Source organism: Triturus cristatus, chromosome 4_2 (assembly GCF_964204655.1).
Source record: "Triturus cristatus chromosome 4_2, aTriCri1.1, whole genome shotgun sequence".
Lineage (NCBI taxonomy): Eukaryota > Metazoa > Chordata > Amphibia > Caudata > Salamandridae > Triturus > Triturus cristatus.
The window spans coordinates 795,954,403-795,975,834 of NC_140586.1; the positions used below are offsets into that span (position 1 = coordinate 795,954,403).

The 21,432-nt window shown below is 43.2% G+C and overlaps 1 protein-coding gene across 1 annotated transcript in view; it reads right to left on the reverse strand.

The window, feature by feature from the left end:
- The window catches only part of LOC146835060 (vitamin D3 hydroxylase-associated protein-like), an 824,670-nt gene that overhangs the window by 250,107 nt on the left and 553,131 nt on the right, over positions 1-21,432 (reverse strand). The window contains exon 9 of the mRNA XM_085599957.1: positions 9,604-9,704. Coding sequence (XP_085456083.1) covers positions 9,604-9,704 — 101 coding nt within the window. The remainder of the gene's footprint in view (positions 1-9,603; positions 9,705-21,432) is intronic.

Sequence of the window (21,432 nt, forward strand, 5' to 3'; positions counted from 1 at the left end):
CTGTTTAGATTTAGGGATGGGAGTGTGGTAAACTTACTCTGCTTCCCCCTAGGTTACACACATAATTTGGGAAATTTATTTTGCCCATGTAACCAGGGTGGAAAGCAAAGTCTGCTGCATTTTACATTGTTCTGTGGCTTTTATGTAAAATATACGAAACACTTGCTAATCCCTTATTTGAGAGCCAATGTCCTGACGGATTTTAATGAGGCTTTTAGAGTTTTACGGATGCTAAGTAATGACGATGTAATATACAGAGTTAATCGCTTTCTTCAAATTGCTGTCCGTTCCCGCGCCACAATGAACATGACCTGAAGTGTGTTGACTATTTTGTCCACTCAACATACTGCATTTTGTACATTGGTTGTCCATCTATCTCAATGAATTTGGTCAGACAGCCTGTCCTTATTTGCACATTGTATTTTTGTACATCGGGCGTAATATTAGATATGCTGTTTGTAAGATTAATTTCCATTAATGTATCCGGCCGTTTTATTACTTGCACATTGCATATTTGCACAACGGATGTACTTTTAATATGCTGTTCTTTTAAGATGGTTTTATTATTCATTGGGATTACTTTTTATGTATTTTAATGGACGCATTTTTTAGAGCTTTCTGACATGCTAGAATTATCTTTGCACTACTGATATTTGCACTTATTTGACTGTGTATAAATGTCTGATGTAATTTGTATGTACTTTTATGGATGTTTTTGAATATATCCGAATAAAGATCATTTGAATTGCATTGAATTGAACTAGGTTAACAGGTTTCCCTTCTCATTATCTCATTACTACCTCAAATCTACCCTGTATGTCTACCCAGGACTTCTATTATATGAAGGGGAGGTTTTTGCGGATTAGAATGCCTGTTCCCTTGGAGCTTGAAGTGGACCCTGTGTGTGCCACAAATTTGTACCCCCATCTATCCGGGGCTTTGGAGGTGTTACCAACTAAGTGAGTTTCCTGTAATAATACTACGTCCCGTGTTTGACGTTTTATAAATTGCAATATTATCCCCCATTTGAGTTTGTCTCCCAATCCATTTACATTCCAGGTTAGGATTCGGAGTGCAACTCCAGCTTTGTTGTCTGACATGGTGAGCATGGTATCTGTCTTTATTCGATCTCGGATACCTGCTGCCTAATGCTCTGATAGTGTGCAGAGTGTGTCTTAATCCTCTTTTGTTGTCTTGGGTCTTGCTGCAGTGTGAGACCTCATTTATTCATGTAATTCTTTAAAATGAAATACATATATGTGTGGATAGTGTCTCTCCTCCACCCCTTTTTGACTGAACCGTAACTAATCTTAAAATTCCTCCTTCTAACTTGAACTAACTTATCCCCCCTTCCCTGCTTCCCTGTATGACGGCGCGAAAACCGCCCGCCTCCCCAACATTGCAGAGTCCCTTATTGCCCTCCCCCAAACATTTTAAGGTTCGTGGTCACGCTGGTCCCACTCCCTTCCCCACATGCAACGATCTAAGATCTTATGCAACTAAAGTATTATTGGTCAAATTTTAAAACAGTTAATCACAGCAGTTCCTGGTCTATTTTACCTGCTGCGGTGGAGACAACAGGACAGGAACATTTAAGACATACTATACCCCCATCTCTCTTGGACGGTTCAATGTCATTGTTCTTTGCGCAAACAGGCATTCTTGGCATTCTCTGTGTAGCAGTTTATTGCCTCTGCAGTCCCAGTTTTCATTGTGGGTCTTGTCTGTTTCATCATCCGGTTACTTAATCAACACAACCCACGGATTCAGCACATGATACATTTTTTAGACATTCAAATTACGATCATGGCTAATGGTCTTCAAACGGCAATTTACAAGAAGCCCATGGACAGAAATAACGTGTTACATTACTCCAGTTTTCATCCTCTGTCTCTAAAGAGGCATTTACCGGTCTTACAGTTTATCAGGATCAAACGAATTTCATCAATACAGGCACAGATGGACAAAACCATAGAGGAAGAATACGCACAATATATTAAGAGAGGTTACCCCACTGATATTTTGAATGAAGCCAAAAGAAAAGTAGCGCTTAAGCCATGAAAGATTTTACTTACTCCCACACCAAAATTGATGACCAGGAGATAACTTTGCGTCTTGAAATCCTCAACCCAAGCTCCAGCCTTAAAACATATTATTTCCCGTAGAGGAGAAGTTTTGGAACAAGAGGCTGATTTCGGCACACTATTCTCTACCAAACCCATATTCGCTCATTCCCACTCAAAGAATCTCAGGGATATGCTGAAGTCATCACTAACGCATGACAAACACACACATACAGGAATGAAGAAGTGCTGGAACTGTAGTCATCGTGGTAATGTTATGCTAGGAAACACATTTACACATCCACAGACTGGCAAAAAAATCACCTTAAAACACTCGTCCGATTGCAACTCTGAGTCAGTGATTTATGCAATAAAATGTCCCTGTGGTTTAACGTACGTGGGTCGTACTTCACGCAAGATTAAAGTTAGGATACCAGAACACAAGTGGTGCACAACATGCCATGCCTCAACTTCGCTTTACAGTTTTGGAAAAGGTACCACTAGCTGTAGACAGGTATACGCAAAAATCACTTGCATGTAGAGAAACGTTTTGGATTAAATTCCTTGAAACTTTAGTCCCGAAAGGTCTCAACGATAAAGTTGAAATGATATGTTTCCTCTAATGTTCCTTGCCTTTCTCCCTTCATATATATTCATGTTCTAGATCTCAACCCATGGAGCAACATGGCTTGATATGTGAACACATTTCACTTTTGGCACTAATGTAATCTCTGGCTATTTTCCTTGTACATCCATTGAATGCAAACATTTAACGACAAGCAAGCATGTCACTTTGCACTATTGCACTACTACTACAGCGGTAATTTAGTTAAAAAAATGTATATGCCATTTTTTCATATTATATCTTCAGAGCATTTTTTGGTTATTACCCCCGGAGTTGTTCTGAGACGTTTGGTAACACATGAGCACTTCATGATCACAATTATTTTTTGGTGATTTCTAAACAACTGCGGGATTCCAATAAAGCTTGTTGATTAGCCTTTGAACTATATCTGCGGTAGCCTTTCTGCCCTTTCACTGCTACATGCAACATTACTACGCAATTAAAGTTGAGGTTCGAGGAGGCAGGATTCGGGAGAAAAACACACGTGCACAGAAAGAAGTACTCTGCGTTTTGCGGGTAAGGTTAACAACAGCGTCTAGGGACTTCCATTTGTATTGGTTTGTTAACTGAGTTTGAGGTTTACCGAGTATGAGGTTCTTTTCGTGTTGATTTTCCATGCAGAATTGCAGGATCATCTCCCGACTTGATTTACGGTGTCTATCACACTAAGCAGTGGATTACAAAGTAAGTGCTCCCTGACACGCATTGGGGACTATTTTTACAGCATGAGACTGGCAGTAACTAGCATTTATTGATTCTTGGTGTTTTTGATCTTTTCTTTTTTGATTTAGCTATATTGGTTTGGACACAAGTTTGCAGCTGAGGTACGCTCTAACTATTGTGTACATATTTCAAACACACGGTGAAGGACTATTGCAAGACTTGCAGAACACAGAAGTATTTACGAGATGGGCTCATAAATATCTATAATTTGATGGATGTTGGTACCATATCACAAGGTGCAGGTGCACTGGAGAAGGTGTCTCTATTCCTTCAAATGTTTGTAGGCAATAGGATTCTAAATTTAATCTTGTATGGGTTTTTATACTATTTTCATATTGTTCACACATTGCCTAACTTTGCATTGACTGTAGTTTTTTGTATCTGTTCCGGTAGGTGGCCGATAAAAGCCTAACTTTGAACAAATTGTACCCCTGATGAAAGGTTTTTGTAAACCGGAAATGCATTGGACAGCATAAGAAGCACATGAATTAAGCTATTTATGTAACTGCGAATTTTGCATGCATATATGTTTGAAGAATGTTAAGTAACATTGAATTATGCAAACATATTAAAATGTTATACTAATGATACTGAATTACTTTGACTAAATATTTTTTGAAGAATGTTATGAGTTTTTTCTGAAACAACTGATAAAGCACATCAAGTGGTTAAAACCCTATGGGTGTCGGCAGTGAGCTTTGTGAAATGTGTACAGGTCTCTGCACACTAAGCCATGCGATTTAGGTATAGAGACAAGGGTAGGTCCTTACTCAAAGCAGCACACACTGATTACAAAAAAAAGTGTAGGTTTCACTATTTAAATTGAATATATTTTTGGAGTGCAGTTTGAATCTTCTTTAGTAAAGACAAGAAAGCCCATGCTGCTCGATCTAACATAATAGCTCAGTACACCACCTCTCGACTCCCTCCCCCCCCACCCCCCCCCCCGCAATGCATTGCGAGACAAACGGGTGCAGGCGAAGAAAGCGAAGACTATGAAAGTGGCAAACCCACTCATGCAGACATTTTTGCGGCCATCTAAGGATCCCGAAATGCACTTAGGAAGCAAATCGAGATGGTTTCAATCAATGTCAACTTACTGAGAGCTGACCTACATAAAGTGAAAGACAAGGTGACCAATGTCAAGGGGGATATACTGACCTTACAAGGTGAGGTGGTGTCCCTGAAGCAGAGGTTACTCACATGACTGCGACCATGAGGGCTTGTGAGTATAGAGCCGAGGACGCGGAGGCCTGGGTCAGCACAGCAACATCAGAATTCTTGGGATTCATGAGCGGGTTGAAGGGTGGCAATACTGAACACTTTCTGGAGCACTGGATACGCACACAGATATGCCCCAAGGGCCTTGGTTTCCGCTCTGCACCTGGGACTCCCCCCTGGGCTATAATCCCCAATATGTTGAATTACTAAGATAGGGGCTGTACGCTAAGGCCGCCAGAGAAACAACAAACCTGCGTTATGACCTAATAAAATCACCATGTACCCTGACTACACCAGGCTGGTCCAGGAGCAGAAAAAACCTTCCTGGGAGTCAAACAAAAGCTCTGGGACATGCACCTACAGCACATGATACTTTACCCTGCCAAACTGAAGGTGACTGCACAGGAGAGGGCCCATTTCTTCAAGACTCCAGAGGTGACTCCTTCTTCATCTGGAGCGGCACGGCAGCCGGAGGGTCTGGGGTATCTGGCCACCTTGAGGTCTCCACAACCTTAAAGCCCTGATCCGGAACATAGAGGAAGACCCACCGTACAACCAGAGGATCACGGTGGGCCAGGATGGCAACATGCAGGTAGAATCCATTGACATGGGTGTCCTCTCCCAGCGGGCTGCTGGTCATGGGCCTGACCTGCTAAGTGTCAGTACCACTACGGATGCGGTTCCTGACACTATCCTGGACGCAGACTTGACCACGGCAGCCGCTGAATAGTACCAGAACCATGTGCATGTAATGACTCATCGTTTGGAGGGCCCCCGGGTGTGATCGCTATAGAGTACAACAACAGCGAGACTGTGGTCTCTGCTGGGATGCTGTGGGGAGGGGATAGGGGAGCGGGTGAGAATATATGGGCTGAAAGAGGGCTGTTCTGGGAGCCTTGAGATAGGACGCTGTGTAATGTGCATTGTTCATGGCCCATGCGCACAGGGTACCTTGCTGGGCTACTTCAGCCCGCTGAAACTTTGGGCTAGGCCTGAAGGCTGGTTTATTTTTTTGTCTTTGTGGGAAGTTTAGTGGCCCCTGTTAGGCTACAGGGGGTGCTGTGCACGTCCTGGCACAAGAATGGGGAGGGAATACTCAAATGCACCATTGCACATCATTTGTCCATGGGAGGGGGTGGGAGTAATCTGGTTCAGTTCACATTGATTGTTACTAGTTATTGCATGCAGAGTATGTTGAGGGTGAGTGATATGCCATTGCAAGGTCCTGAGAGCAAGCACGGGAGCTACTAGTGGAACAATGGGGGTTCAATGTATTAGTTGAAATGTAAAGGGACTGAGTACATGCACAAAACACCACAGAGTGCTCTCGCTCCTCGGGAGGCACCTTGTCTCAGTGGCCTGCTTACAGGAAACCCAACTAGATGGTGCAGGAGCCAATAAAGTAGCCAAAAAATAGAGGACAGATTTTCCATTCATCCTACTCTACATATGCATGGGTTGTACTGATATGGGTGGCCCGGGCACACCGCTTGTCTTACAGTACTGAAGCTGACATAAATGGAGGATACATCCTGCTTAGGGTTAAGCTGGATGGACGGGAGATGGCTATACTGAACATCTACTCACCTAACCTGGATGCCCAGACTTTTTCCAAACCATATAGGACGCGCTGATCTCAGGATTAGACACCCTTCTTCTTTGGATGGGAACTTTAATTGTGTACTAGATACTGACCTGGATAGGCACCCCACCCCCCGACAAGGCACCAAGCTGCTGATGACTGCGTGGCTTAAAGCAGTGATGGGTAATCTAGAAATACGTGACATATGGAGAGATAGACACCCAAATCAGAGACTGTACACCTGCCACTCTCCTCTCCTACCCATGGCACACACAGAAGGCTGGTCATGATTTTAGTTTCTGACACTGTAGCTGACTTAAATGTTGAGGTGACCCACTTGGCCTGATTCCTGAAAGATCACTCCCCAATTAGCTGTATGGTCCGTTGGGGGGGGCCCGCATGCCTACCTCCGCAGAATGTGGTGAATGGCATCAGATATCCTGGAAGATCTGATCGGAAAAGAACACATATCTCACACCTTGATGGACTATATGACACTGAACTGGGAGGGGGCAAACATCACTGGAGCCACAGAATGGGAGGCACTTAAAGCTGTGATACAAGGAGCCTGTATAGGACTGACGAGAGTGGTTCGTAGGCAACTGCAACGGTAGCTCGAGACAGAGGAACTGTCGCTTGCAGAGGCACAGGCCTTAGATCTTGCTGATCAGGCCACCACGACCCGAGAGTGGGATATATACACCCATATATAAGTGACATTTGGAACAGACTAGATAAGTAGACTCTCCGTCTGTACCGGCAGCAATTACATAGGGAGGGGGTCAGACCTGGATGGCTTCTGGGATCGATCCTCCTGAGAGAGCAGGTCCCAGTCCCAATTACTGCACTCCACGCACCGACAGGTGAGATAGTATACCCTAGGTCTCCAATCCTGCAGGTGCTCCAACAACACCTACAGATAGTCTATGCTGCGGACCCTGCAATAGGGAAGCATCATTATGTCCCATACCTACGGGCGCTGAACCTGGCGCGCCTTCCTGCCCAGGCTTCTGATGCGCTTGAAGCACCGCTGACTATTGAAGAAATACAAGAGGCATTACTAATGGTTCCGGGGGCTAGTGCTCCAGGAGGGGACACCATTTAACAAGAAGAGTGCACTCTGGACCAAGAGCTACCTTTCTGCCAAATGTGGTGTAATTCTGTACAGCAGTTCGAGCTGTAGCTAAGTCAACAGTTTGTTATGAAAATTAACATGTAGAAAATGCATTTTAGGACCCTCCTGTGTCTCAGCCCCGCTTGACGAATCACCCCGAAATTGTCAACACAGTAGCTGAAGTGAGTGGGCCATTAGTTTTGAAAGTTTTGCGACGATTCGTCAATAGCGCCAAAGATATTGGCAAAAGAAAACACGCTTTTTGAATAGAAACAAGCTCCGAACTATAACTACCTACTGGCGACCACCTTAAAGTTATATAAATATATAGATATGTAAATATATCCAACCAAAGTAATTCAAGTTCCCAACGCGCTCTCAGCCAGTGCAGGCAGCAACGGGTGGAATGATGATGATGATGATGATAGAAAATGTATATTGCGCAAGACGATAACCCGCAGGTATCAAGGCGCCTAACAAAACAAAGATGGAAATGTACATCCTTACACACAGGCTCGCAGGAAGAGGCGAGTTTTAAGGGCCCGTAATAAATTACTTAGAACAAAAGGAAGCCGCACTCCAGGATATCTTATTTGCCAAAACTAACATCAACCCGTTTTGACAGCAGTTCTTGATATATACCCATTTTCCAATAGCATTGTCAATTAAGTCCCCACAATCCTTTTTCCATGTATCTTGATTATTGACACTCATCTTATCTCATAAAATGTCACCCTTTTTGATTAACCCTACTTTAACAATAACTTCACCTCAGCTAAGTGCCTCATTTAATGCATTCAAGTACTTAACAATCTCTTTTTAATTTAGAGCTTACAAGACAATCATGGGGCCTGTAGATCTATCAGTTCCAGCCTTCTTGATAGCACTCACATTCTAAACAATTTAAATATAATAAATCACATTGGTTTTAAATTCCACTAGAAGAGTCAGTTGGTGAATCATTGATGATGTAAACATGATTACTTTATTTAGTTTTGCAATCATGCTGTGTGTCTCCAGTTCGGCACTTCCACTCTTAGCACTTTACTCCTACAAAGTAATTTATTGCACGGTAGTTTCATTACTTTCATTACTAACTGAAACAGCTGTAATTCAAATTAATTATGAAATGTTTTTGCATTTAAAAGGTGCACATTCTCAATGTGGGAATACCCTCCAGGATCAGATGATAATGTGTCTTTCCCTAATGTTTTCACATCCTTATCTACAGGCTTGCACATAGTGCTAAGCATAGTGCAATTCTTTATTTTGAGTGATTTTCCACCATGGTGAGATTCCTAAGAAAGTTTGATTGGTTTTTATTCCTGCCATGCATTGTGGCGTGCTAAATACTTAGACAGTATATAGCGTATCAATAGTTAAGTTACACAAGCCGTGCCCTCTACTTATTAGTTATTCCCACTCTTCTTGGGATCTGCTCCATTTATTAACTGCTTGAAAAAATCAGACCAAGCCTAGTCTCAATCTACTTGACATACATCACCTGGAATGTTTCCTGCAGGCCATAAGACTGTACTAGCTCATCTGGTCTGATATTTTACCTGGTTGTGTATTAACTGGAAGATCAGTTCACAAGAGTCGGAAGAAGGAAGAGAAGCACACATTGAATGCAAGATATAAAATGTATGTTAATCATCAATAAATTGGACTCATTTTTAATCTCATATTCAACTAGATTTCCTCTTGTTTGCAGCTTCAATTATTCACATTTTTAAGATTTTGATTTCACTAATGTTAGTCAATGAACTGTAATGTTCAATTTATTGACAAAGGTTGCTGCCTTCCTTAATGTCACTCAGGTCCTGATTCACAAAGGTAACATTTCCACTTTTCTATAAATTTATGATTTTTCCACCGCACAAAGCAATGTTACGAGTAGTATCTTTACAACTGTCTATCGTTTTGTGAGCAGAGACTCGGCATTCATAAAGATACTACTCGTAAAATTGTATTGTGATTTGTAGAAAAGAGTAAACTTACATAAAAGTGTAAGCTTACCTTTGTGAATCAGGCTCTAACTGTACCGTAGGGTATTCACAATTTAATGACAAAGGTTGCTGACTTCATTAATGTCACTTGGTGCACTGTAGGGATCTCACAATGTATTCACAAAGGTTTCTGACCACTAATCTCTCTCAGTGAACAGTCAAGGATTTACAGTTTGACAAAGGTTACTGTTTTAGCTAGTAACACTTGGTGAAATATAAGGTTGATGACTTTGTTAATGTCACTTGGTGAACAGTAAGGTACTTACAATTTATCTGTGAATGTTGATCCTCCATCTCCAAAGATTAACTTGCAAAACAACTCATAGGTACCACCACCCTCCAGTTCAGGGGGTGAAAAGGCCACAAGCTGTGTAGAGAAATAGAGTTGCTCAAAATACATTCTTGAGTAACACATTCCATTTTTAAACATTTAGCAGCAAAATACTAACATTAAAAATAAAATTGATTTGATTCACCTGGTACGTACAATGTGAAAACTAAGTAAAGTAACTGAGATGGGATGGTCAAACTGATGTGGAGGTTTTTCTTACTGCATCGGCTATTTTTTCATTGGAACGCACTGCTCAATAAAATAGGTTGCCTCATGAATACATTTTGATAACAACTATAATATATGTTTTTTGCTTGTCACATATAAACAGCAGTAATGGACTGTAATGAATGCAAGGCTCACAGAAAATGTTTAATATACTAATACTACTAGCCTAGTGTCTAAAATGTTTCTCTTTCACAAATTTCCTCAATTTGACTGAAAGATTAGACTCTCAGTGCATGTTTCCAAATACATGATGGATGTCCGATAATATAAGTGTGCATGCCAGCCTCATTAATTCTATGCTATAAGCATTGACATGATGGTTTTAAAGCACAATTCTCAAATTTTTGAGGGTCTCTAATAAATGCAATGTTTAACTGCAGTGACTGAATGGACAATGCATAAGTTTGTTAAAGTGCTTCATTTTACTATTTCTTTTCAAAAGCTGCAACAAATTGATGTGTGTGAATAAGTGGAAAACGAAAACTGAAAAACCACACTAGAAGAAACCAAACCATGGAAAACTAATTTTAAGGAAAGACAATTATTAGAAAATACAAAAAATGGAAAATTAAAGGAAACAAAGGAAATATAGTTCTAAGGCGAAATCCAAAATTACATTACACTTGGGTGGAGTTTTGGACTGCTGTGGGGTTTTGGGTTCAGGGATGGATGATGATTAGGGTTTTAAGGGGGCAGGAATAATTGGAGTTCGGGCACAGAAAGAGATTTTAGGTTTCAGGGATGAGTGGAGTGTAAGGGAATCGAGAAGTTTTAAAGTTCTTGGATTGGCGGAGTTTAGGACTGATGAGGGTTTTTAAGGTTCTTTATGGTTAGTGCCTGCAGTTGTGAAGAGCTTTTAGGGTTCAGGATGTGGTAGATTTTAGGGTGGTGAGGGGTTATAAGGATTCAGACACGGTGGAGTTTATCTGTAGAAGGGGTTTTTAAGGTTAACGGATGAGTAGTTTACGGTGATGTGGCATTCCTATTGGTCATGGATGGCTGGTGTTTAAGGGCATTGAGTAATTTTAGGGTTCTGGAATGGGTGGAGTTTGGGTGTGCTGAGGTGTTTCAAGATGTCATTAGGTTGGATGTGCAAATCATGTTATAAAACTAGATAATATCGTACTCTACCCCTTATAAGGTGCTTTTATCTGAGACAGCTAAGACTACGTCAGTGGAGGCGCGATGGATTTCCAAATTACGGGCTGTGGAATTTGGAATCAATGTCGATCATGAATTACATTACTTTCTGGATGTCTAAATAAGAATCATGCTATTCTGATTGTATTCATGTTTTCTATCTTGGCATATAGGTGGGAGACTTATCTGTTAATTATATAATCCTAATATATGCTTTGACTGATTTAATGCGATAAACATTATGGAATTCATTCTGTAAGTGACCCTGTACATTCTGGAGCAGACTAAATGCTCCTTTTTAGCTCCATGATGAGATCTCTTTGCTGTGCTTCTTCTTTTTGCTGTGCTTCTTATGACCTGGCTCTTATACTAATGCCTGCTATTTGGGGTATTTGTTTTGTTTTATTTCTGGTATTTGTCTACTAAACAATTTTACTGAAAATTCAAGTTAATCACCCTATTACTCTAATGTTAACCTCGTAACACTCTTTGGGTGATCTGTCCTTTTACTTTGATACTCTCTGATGAAATGACCTTTCTGCCTGTTTGCTCATTACAATTTCTAACTTCTAGTGTGTCGCTTTGAGCTGGTGATGCTCATCAGTACGAAAGAATCAATTTCATACTACAATAGTTCTGATATTTTATCTATTTACTTAAATACTTATGGCTCTTTTGAACGTCGACAACTAGTGCCTGCCAGACGTTCTCTGTGGTTGTTTTGATTGTCAAGCGTATACTTTTATAGATATTCATTGATACTACTATCTGTTCTTCATCATAGCTGTGGCTGGGCGAAAAAGGGATTTCTATTTTTAATGGTATTTTATTTAAATATTTTAATATAATTTACCGCTTAAAGATGGCGGACAAAATACCTGCACATTGGTTTTTTAGTTCCTCGTCTATTACTATGAAGCGACGTGAACGGCACCTCACGTATGTTTGTACAAATAACGGAAATGCATGGCGCCTGGGTTTACATGAATCCCACACGTTAATGATTGGAGTACTCTCCTTTTAGCGGTAAGATTATGGTTTCCAATATGGTTTAAATACTTTATATGTAGCCGTTTGGTGGCGAATACTTTAACAAGGATGATGCCTGGCGATGTTTGGGCTTAATATATTGCCTTTTCTGTCCTTGAAAACTCAGTTAGCATTTAGTTAGTATGATCGAGAAATGGATATACGTTTTGGTTTTAACTTATACTTACTATAATTGCAGTGAGGTTTAGATTTAAAAGTTGGAGATATGTTTTCATGACGCAATATGTAATAGTGAACGCCCAATTGTGCCTCATTTCTGTATTTTCTTCTTCTTTTCCCCCCCTTTTTTTGTCGGCTGTAGATCCACATTCCTTTTATTCTTGAGACGGTTTTTGAAACAATTGACCAATAGTCCAAACCAGGTAATTTTATATGATTCTATGCATGTAACAGTCTTATCTATGATGCACAGAACTATGCATGTTAGAAGATACTTTAAATATATTGTATTGAAATGAAGACTGCTTTCATTCCTTTTTGTGAAGTTTTTATTTGGCACGCGGTTAGTGCTTAGGTATTCCTCTCAGATAAAAGCACCTTATATGGGGTAGAGTACGATATTATCTAGTTTTATAACATGCTTTGCACATCCAACCGAATGACATCTTGAATTTATAATATTGGTTATATGTCCACTTGTGTCTTTTTTCAAATAGTTATATATGCCTTATCGTTGAAACTGGATGAATATGAGCGATTCTCAGATACTAACCATATGAAATCGAGTTTAGGCCCTACCTAATGTGTGATGTATTACCTACTTAATATTTTATTTGGTGAGTGATACTAATATTGTTCAGACAGATAAAATACAGACTATTTATACTTATTAGTTTGCAGTCCCACTATGCGATTATTATTTTTTGATGAACACGGGTGCAACCTTTGACTTTCGGTCTTTTCCTTCTTGATAGTAGTTGTTTTGCGCTTTTGGTGTTTACATACTTGTTATATAGGATGGCTCAACTGGGTTTGAACATCCATGTTAGACCTGTTAGATGTAGAGCTTGACTCTGGTCCTATCTCATCAATCTTTCATTGGTCTTCTGCTTCACGTTTCTTTCGCTTTTTATTATTTGATCCTTTTTACTTTTGGTAGCACTGTTCGCTGTGGTTTTTGGTGTCTATTATCACTGGGTGTATTTCGCTCTATCTGGTATCTTTTTTTGGATTTCCCTCGGATAAACTGTCTTGCTGAACATATATATTGTTGAATATGTTATAATGATATATTGTCTGAATAGAATTTTTGTCATCTTGTAGCCCTGAGGAATACGTTGGTCAACTAACCCAAGACGAAACACGTGTTGGCTGCAACTTTTGTGCTCACCTGGTGCTATGAATTGTCATGCAATGGCCCTAAGGAGAGACTTTGGGAAATAGGAAAATAAAGAAGACTGTTTCCTGATTATATGGACTAAATCCTTCTTTGAGACATTGATATTACTCCGAACATTTATGTGTTTGTGCTTGGGAACGATATCTTGTTCTCACTACGTTTATTTGGGTCAACATGGGTGGGAAATCCTTTCTTCAGCTGCCGAATGGAGCCAGTGAGGATGCGATGTCATTCAAAGAGGCTTTGGGGCAGTTCTCAGCAGTGAGCCGGGGGTAATTCCCTCACAGCGTGGGTCCAACTGGCTAGTCGTAGCCTCAGTATCTAATTTGAGTGACATTGTAGTGTAGGTCCTATTTCCCTTATCGGCTCTGCCCATTGGAATAATATAAACTATGGCTGTGGCATAGGACTGAGGTCAGTATGCCTCTATATAGTACATTAAATGTAATTACTTCTGGCCAGTTCACCCCTAGAACTTTTTGCATTATCTTAGCCTTTTTCCTATGTTGTACTAGTGGTTTTAGGCCTCCAGGCGCTTTCACACTGTGTCCCAGTGGAAAGTGCGTGCGCTCTGTGTATGTTTTAGTGAGACTGACCTGCCCTCCCATAGGAATGCATGGGGAATATAAGTGACCGTGTTAAGTCCTGATGTGAGAGGAATGCAGGGTCGAGTTTGGTATGTGCGAGCTTGTGAGAGTGAATGCTGCGCAATGATGTGTGCGGCGTTACGGTGTCTCATGTAGAAGTGCCACTTCTAGAAGCTGGCCTGTCTGTATAATAAATGTGCAGTGACTGTCTGGCTTGCGATTGGCTGGTGTGTCTGTCTCCAGGAGTCAGGATGGGTCTGCCCCGGTGGTGAGTGGAGAGAGCTGCATGTTGATGGCAGGGAGGAGTACACCTGGGACCTGAATAGGGCTGGGCTTTCCCTATGCAATGCTGGCTCCACCCCCTGTGGTGCATCTAATGTCCCTGGCCTGTCCTGTGAATAGGGAGAGGGGCTGAGCAAAACAAAGTGCTCAGGAACCAGTTGCATCTGGTTCACCCCTTCCCTGCACCTTTGCAGACAAAGGATTTTGTGTATAAAAGAGGGTCTGTGACCCCATGAACATGTTCTTGTTCTTGGACTCGAATCGACCAGGGGCGTGCTGCTGATGGGGCCCAGGGGAAGCCTTGCCTCCCTGGGCCCTGCCCAGCCCTTGGATGCCTGATGGACTTCTTGGACCTGTTTGTTTCCTTTTACTAGCCTCATGGATTTTAGGCTGCCCTAGCGCCCGGTGAGCGCTTTGCTTTATTTCTTTAATTTCTCTTTGGAGATGGAGCGCCTCTCTCTGCCGCCTGCAGCGCTGGGCTGCGATCTCCTTAGAGGGAATCCCCAGCATAGGGATTCCCCCCTCATTGTGTGCTTTTTGCGGGTGCCCACCCCGCTTATTCCGCGTATGTTTGGCTTTGATTTAGCAGGAGCCCAGCCTGCTTTATGTTCTTACTTGCGAGGGAGCCCACCCCTCATTTTGACGAAATCGCAAAGTTCACCGCCGCGGCCCTCGCAGAAAACAGGAAGCCAGGCCCGTGCCGCCTGACTGCGGGCGGGGCCTGGGGTGTTTGACTTCCGCTTCCCCCCGCTGGAGGGAAGAGTTCCACGCCGCATAGGTGGCGGATAGCGGTGCGGGGCTCCCAGAGGTGAAGGGAAGCCCTGTGCCCCAGAAAAATGCAGCCGCGGCCAGTGAGGCTCTCGAGAGGAAGAGAGAGCCCCGCCCGCTGCCTCGATGAAAACCGCCGAGGCTCCCGTGAGCGAGGGAGAGTCCCGGCAGACCGCGAGAAGAGACAGTGTCCCCCGCCGCCTCCGGAGAGCAGCCGGGTGAGTAGAACTGCCTGGAGCGAGGGAGGACGCCGGGCAGAGGTACCCGGTCAGAGCGGCCCTGATCGTGCAGCGGGCCGCTCCCACGTGGCAGCACTTGTTTAAAGGGCCTCCAGATCCCTGCGGGGGAGACCAGAGATAGGCACACGGTGCCCATTTAGTGAGCGGGCTCGCAGTTGCGGGCCGCTCCGACAGCGGGGCATCCTTTGGGGATAAGAGCCCGCGTGGCCCTAGTGATGGTCAGATTGCTCCTCAGAGCCAAATGGCTCCAACACCCCGCAGTAGTTATTATAGAGCCAGGTGGCTCCAGCGTGTGGTCATATGTGATTACCCGGGCCCGAGGGGCCCATGCTTTATGGTCTGGGCACATTATTTACTTTCAGAGCCCCGTGTGGCTCCAACGCCTGGCATACTTGTTAAGGGCCATTGAGAGCCCACGCCTCTTCTGAATATTCCCAGCTGCCCAGCAAGTAGTGGGCAGCTGTACCGTTTAGGGTATTCTTTCTTTGGGGGGACATGTGCTTTAAGTTAGGAGTAAGACACACTCCTTCGCTCCCATCTTTGGCCTTCCACTGCTGTGCAGCACTTAGTGCCAGCTGCAGCGTTTAGGCCCTTTTCTTGTCCCCAGCTGCCCAGCAAGTAGTGGACAGCTGCTACGTTTAGGTTCTGGCGCAACCTGGACCCTAATGTGATTGAAGTACTATTGTGTTTTAATGCTTATGGTGTTAGGAAATGTACTGTGTGTAGTATGTTTTGCGCACCCTGTGTTAATGCTTATGGTGTTAGGGAATGTACTGTGTGTAGTATGTTTTGCGCACCCTGTGTTTTATACCCCTAGGTATGATTTCTGCATAGGAGGTTGTTTTACCTGTTTAGGTTTCTGTTAGGGAGATTATACTTCCCTGTGTGATGTACGCCCCTAGTGTAATTATACTTAGGTGGTAGGGTCTAATGCGTTAGACTTATGAGAAATTGCATAATGTGTTTATGCCCCTGTGATGTATGCAGGATAGGTTTTATACCTGATTCTATTATGATAATGCTGAGGTCATTATTGCGCCAGTAGTTACTGGTTGTGCTCTCCATGATAATTTGTGTTACAGTTGGTATATGTTCTACATTTACAATTGGTGATTTGTGCTAATTCTGACAGTGGTCCATGTGGCCCTGTCTTGTGTAAATTGTCCCCTGTAAAATTCTGCCCAGTGCCAGTTGGCACAGTGTAAAATATGTGATTATCATCTAATGTGTTTATTATAATACAAAGGCTATTTTTTATATATAACCTTGTGTCGAGTTTCTTTTGTGCTGGGCCTAGGGTGTTGTTGCTGTGTACGCGCGCAAACGCTTTACACATTGCCTCTGGGATAAGCCTGACTGCTCGTGCCAAGCTACCAAGGGGGTGAGCAGGGGTTATCTTTGGCGTATAACTCCCCAGCCCTGACTTAGAGTGGAGGTTTCTGCCTGGCTTTGGCGCAAGCCCTAGCCAACCAGAAATCCCATTTCTAACATACTGCAATAGCTATGACATATATTCATATACACATACATAAATAACATAGGCTAAAAAGTGGATACTCGTCTGATGCTTCTAACTAGTTCTATCCCAGTGTACCTAACCTAAGTGTGGTACAACGTAAGAAGTAGGTGCTGTATTCTATAGAATGGTTAGCTATAGTTTTGCATATGTTAAATCTGGTATGCAAAGAGTCCCTCTAGGTTCTAGTCAGCTCCATAGCTTTAGAATGAGAGAGGTGGGAATCTCTTTCCGGGTCTCAAACTCTAACACCCCGCGAAGGGAGTCAGAACACTGGAAGCTGGATTCTCTGCGAGCAGGGAGGAAAGCGTCTGGTCAGTGCGTCAGGCGGGGACTCGAATTCCCTCCGAACTTGCCGTGGCGTGCTGTATCGAGTAAGGGTGGGCGTCACATTCCGTTCCGCTCACGGAATTGCAATATTTTGACATTTTCGCGTTCCGCGGAGAAAATGCCAACATTTCCGCTATTTTCCGCGTTGCGAAGATTTTTTTCATGTTCGCGCTTTGAAAATGCGTTCTCGCGTGCGCGATCGCCTTACCGGGATCCCTGCGTTTGCCGACGAGTTTTCCAATCCGTTCGCGTGCGCCTCGAGATGTTGATAGCTGGTCGCGCTATCCCATGAGAGTTCGCGATAACATCACTCTCCTTGCCATCAGACACCGCGAGAGTCTGCGATCGCGAACACGTCATTTTCCACCGCGAGAGAGAGCATGAGGTCGCAAACACGTCAATCTCTACCGCGACAAAGAGCATGAGATCGCGAACACGTCATTTTGGACACGCCATCGACATCCGGCGGAAGTGTGGTGAAGGTCGCGATCGCGAACACGCCAAATTTTCGATTTGGAGAAGAATATTAACTCTAGCTGCATAAAACCTTCTCGAAATGATGATTTGGATGTAAAAAAAACTCCTCTGATTGACATTTGGCTGTCCTTTTTTGTGCAAGGAGTCCTTTTTAAAAAAAAAACTTTTGGGGGGGAGAGGGAGGAAGTGCCACAGACTCTCCAACTTCCTGTTCCTGTTCATCAGGCTCCTCCCAGTGCTTTGTCCATCTCCTGTTCATTTGCCTTTGGATTTCAGCTGGAAGGATCACTCTTTGTGTCTGCTGCATCATTATCATTGGGTTTGAGGACTTTTGAATTTGATATTTTACAAGTAAGTTGGTGTTGTGTCTGTTTGATTGGGGGCATTGCAGTTGCTGCAACTACAACTTTGGTACTTATCATTCTTTTTTTTAAATTGTTGGGGTTAGCCAGTAGGCCCAGAGCTAGTCATGGGTGGGTGCATGATGAAGCAACTGTTCCTTTGGTGTGTGTTGAATGTTTTTCAAACATCATTTAGGGCATGGATGGCATTGGATTGAGTTGGAAAATGTGTTTTTTGGGGGGTATTTCTGTTTTTGGGGGTGTATTAAAGAAATGCCTTTGTTGTGTGTGCCTGGTGTGTTGGTGTAAGCTCTGTTGTTTTGCCTTGTGGATTTTCGTTTTTGCATTTTATTGCATTAAAAAGGCACAGCAGTGTAGTTTAACATGCATCTTTTTTCTGGCTTCTTTATAGGCCTTTTGGCAGTTCATTGTTTGCCAGGCCTCCAGCTTGTTGCTTGTGATTTGCGAGTGTCCATGTGGCTTTGGGCCTTTTCTGGTGGGAGTTATTAGTGTGCTGCTTTTGCCATATATAGGCCTGCATGGTATTCCTTTGTGGCCTAAACTTCTTGTTGTGGGCCTGGCCATGAGGCTGGCGGCCATTTTGAAGGCAGGCAGAGTGTTTTTTGCAAGAGGCCTGCATTGTCTGTCTTCTGTTTATTGTAGTTGGGGGGGCCTGGCCATGTGGCTGGCGGCCATTTTGAAGCCTAGGCCTGCAGGCTTGTGTGGCCTTGTCTGCCCACGGGCCTGCCTTCATCCAGTAGGCTCAGAGCAGGTAGCCACAAGTGCATTAAACACGTGTTTATCTGTGTGTTCTGTTGAATTTAAACATCATTTAGGGCATGGATGGCATAAGATTGAGTTGGAAAATGTGTTTTTTGGGGGGTATTTCTGTTTTTGGGGGTGTGTTAAAGAAATGCCTTTGTTGTGTGTGCCTGGTGTGTTGGTGTGCAATCTGCAGACCTTGTTTTGCCCTGTGGATTTTCATTTTTTGCATTTTATTGCATTAAAAAGGCACAGCAGTGTGGTTTAGCATGTATCTTTTGCCTGGCTTCTTTTATAGGCCTTTTAGCAGTTCATTGTTTCCCAGGCCTCCTGCTTGTTGCTTGTGAGTGTCCGTGTGGCTTGTGGCCTTTTCTGGTGGGAATTAATATGGCAAAAACAAAAAGAGGGTGAGGGACTATCACTCTTGTTCCCCCTGGTTAGTTCAGTTAAACAACAAAAGAGTGACAAGGGGAAAAGGAGCAAAAGAGCACGGGCAAAAACCAAAAAGATTTGTTAAAAGAACCCTCACTCACCAACCTAGTTGGTGACATGCTTCATCATCGGGTTCCCACCAGAGAGGCCGAGTGCCTCTCTGGTGTGCTGCGACGCCTGAATTACAGCGGAGCTGGTTTTTGAATGTGAAAGGAAGTGAAGTTAAAAGGTAAATGATTTTAACCAACAACAAATTTAATCATGGCAAACCAAAGACCAATAAAAGCGTGAGTTGGACAAGAGCCGGTTGGTTAGGTTAACCGGAGCTCAACCAATTTGCAATAAGGTCGACATGTTTCCGCTTATCATGCCCAGTTGGCTAAGCTTTCATCAGGACCACAAGGGCCTCCACGGCGGTATGCGCACGCTAAGGCGCACCCTAACCTGTGGAGATCAAATGGTAAAACTCACAGTTCTACCGAAAAGCCATCCTATTATTCCGGGGCTAAGAGTGTCTGTAAGAGAAAAAAACAGACATAACACACATAAAGACATAAAGAGACATAACTTTGTTGATTGCATTTATTCTTCTTTACGTGATTGAGTGAACAAATAATTTGATAATCCCGTGCTGTGGAGCGGGAGTGGGTGTCAAAATAGCAATTATAGCCAAAACGTCCAAACGCGAGTGATTACTCGTCGCAAACAAAGGACTTATAGAAATATCAAGGTGTTTCCATAAGACCCTGTACACTCATTGTGCCTGCGTTCGATTACATTGTGTGTCAAATCAGCAGACAAAGTGCAATCGTAGTGGCTATTTAGCCGCTGTGTATGCCGAAGAAATAGCGGACTCGTGAGGTGGTAGGCATGCTATAAACAAGCGTCTTAGGTGTTTGCCAGGCGCCGTTGCTCCAGAGCATGTCTAGCGTTAAAAAATAGTTAAAAGCAGCTGTGTTACAACCTACAACGCAGCATCCAACGCAGTAAACAAGTCCATCAGGAAACATTGGAATATCCTGACAAGCAACAAACATGACTGGGAGAAACCCTTGTTTTCTTATAAAAGAGCAAGAAGCCTTAAGGACTCTTTGGTACATACCCGTCCGAAAGTCCAGGATAAGAATCAAGACCAGTCCATTGTCAGTGCGTGGGGCCTTCCCCCCATTGTTGGCCACTACCCCTGTGGCTCATGTAGTGTCTGCCATCTGACATCCCCCTCGAAATATCTAATACTCGAACAAGGTAAACAATGGATGCAGAAAATGCACACTAATTGCAATTCCACTGATGTGGTTTACTTAATCACTTGCCCATGCGGACTGAAATACGTCGGCATGACAAGTAGAAAAATCAAACAGCGCATCTGCGAACATCGCAGCACCATTCGGTGTCGCAAGTTGAGCACAAAACTGACGGAACACTTTTTGCTGGCAAACCACACAATAAATGACATGAAGTGGTCAATCATTGAAAAACTGAAGCCTGGACCAAATACCCAACAGTTATTATTCGAAAAAGAACAACGTTGGGTTTATCGTTTATCTACTCATCTTATTGGTCTGAATGACAGTATCCCATGGGGTTCCATATTAAAACACTGATTTGCTGACCCAGCCTAGCCAGTTTGGCTAAATACCTAAATAGCCTCCGTGTAGCTTAATTCTTAACAGTTTCTGATTTGCCACTTTCCCTTGTCAACCCCCAACATCAGGGTGACACGGTTTGCCTTTGATTGAGACTCTCCATAGACAGGTAAAATATTTGGCATTTGCACCTTGCGTATCATGTTCCCTTCTAAACGGCGTGTTTTCTTATAAAAGCTCCTCCACTCACCTAACGCACTATTTAGTTCTCTCGTGTAAACACCATGGTTATCCCGAGCAATGTTAGCTCGTTGGATAAAGCACGCCAGTTCAAATTCCCCATTACGAAGGTAGAACCAATACAAACGCACACACTAACTTTCTAAACACACGCCCCTTTGGACTGCATCACACGCATACGCGCGTCGAAACAATCACGTGACGGGAATCACGGAGTATTTACTTCCGCGTTCCCCATTCACTCACTAATATCCGGGCCGAGGAGGACAGATCGAGGTTGATCGCGGGAGTGTGCGAGCATGGAAGTAAGTTGGCGAACCATTCCTTGATACAGCACTAGGTTCCTTTCAACTTGTGTTGATTATCTTAACAGATTAAAACAATTTATTGTTTGTCTTCCATCCTGGCAGATACTATAGCTCACTACCCCCCTCTCGGACCCATGAT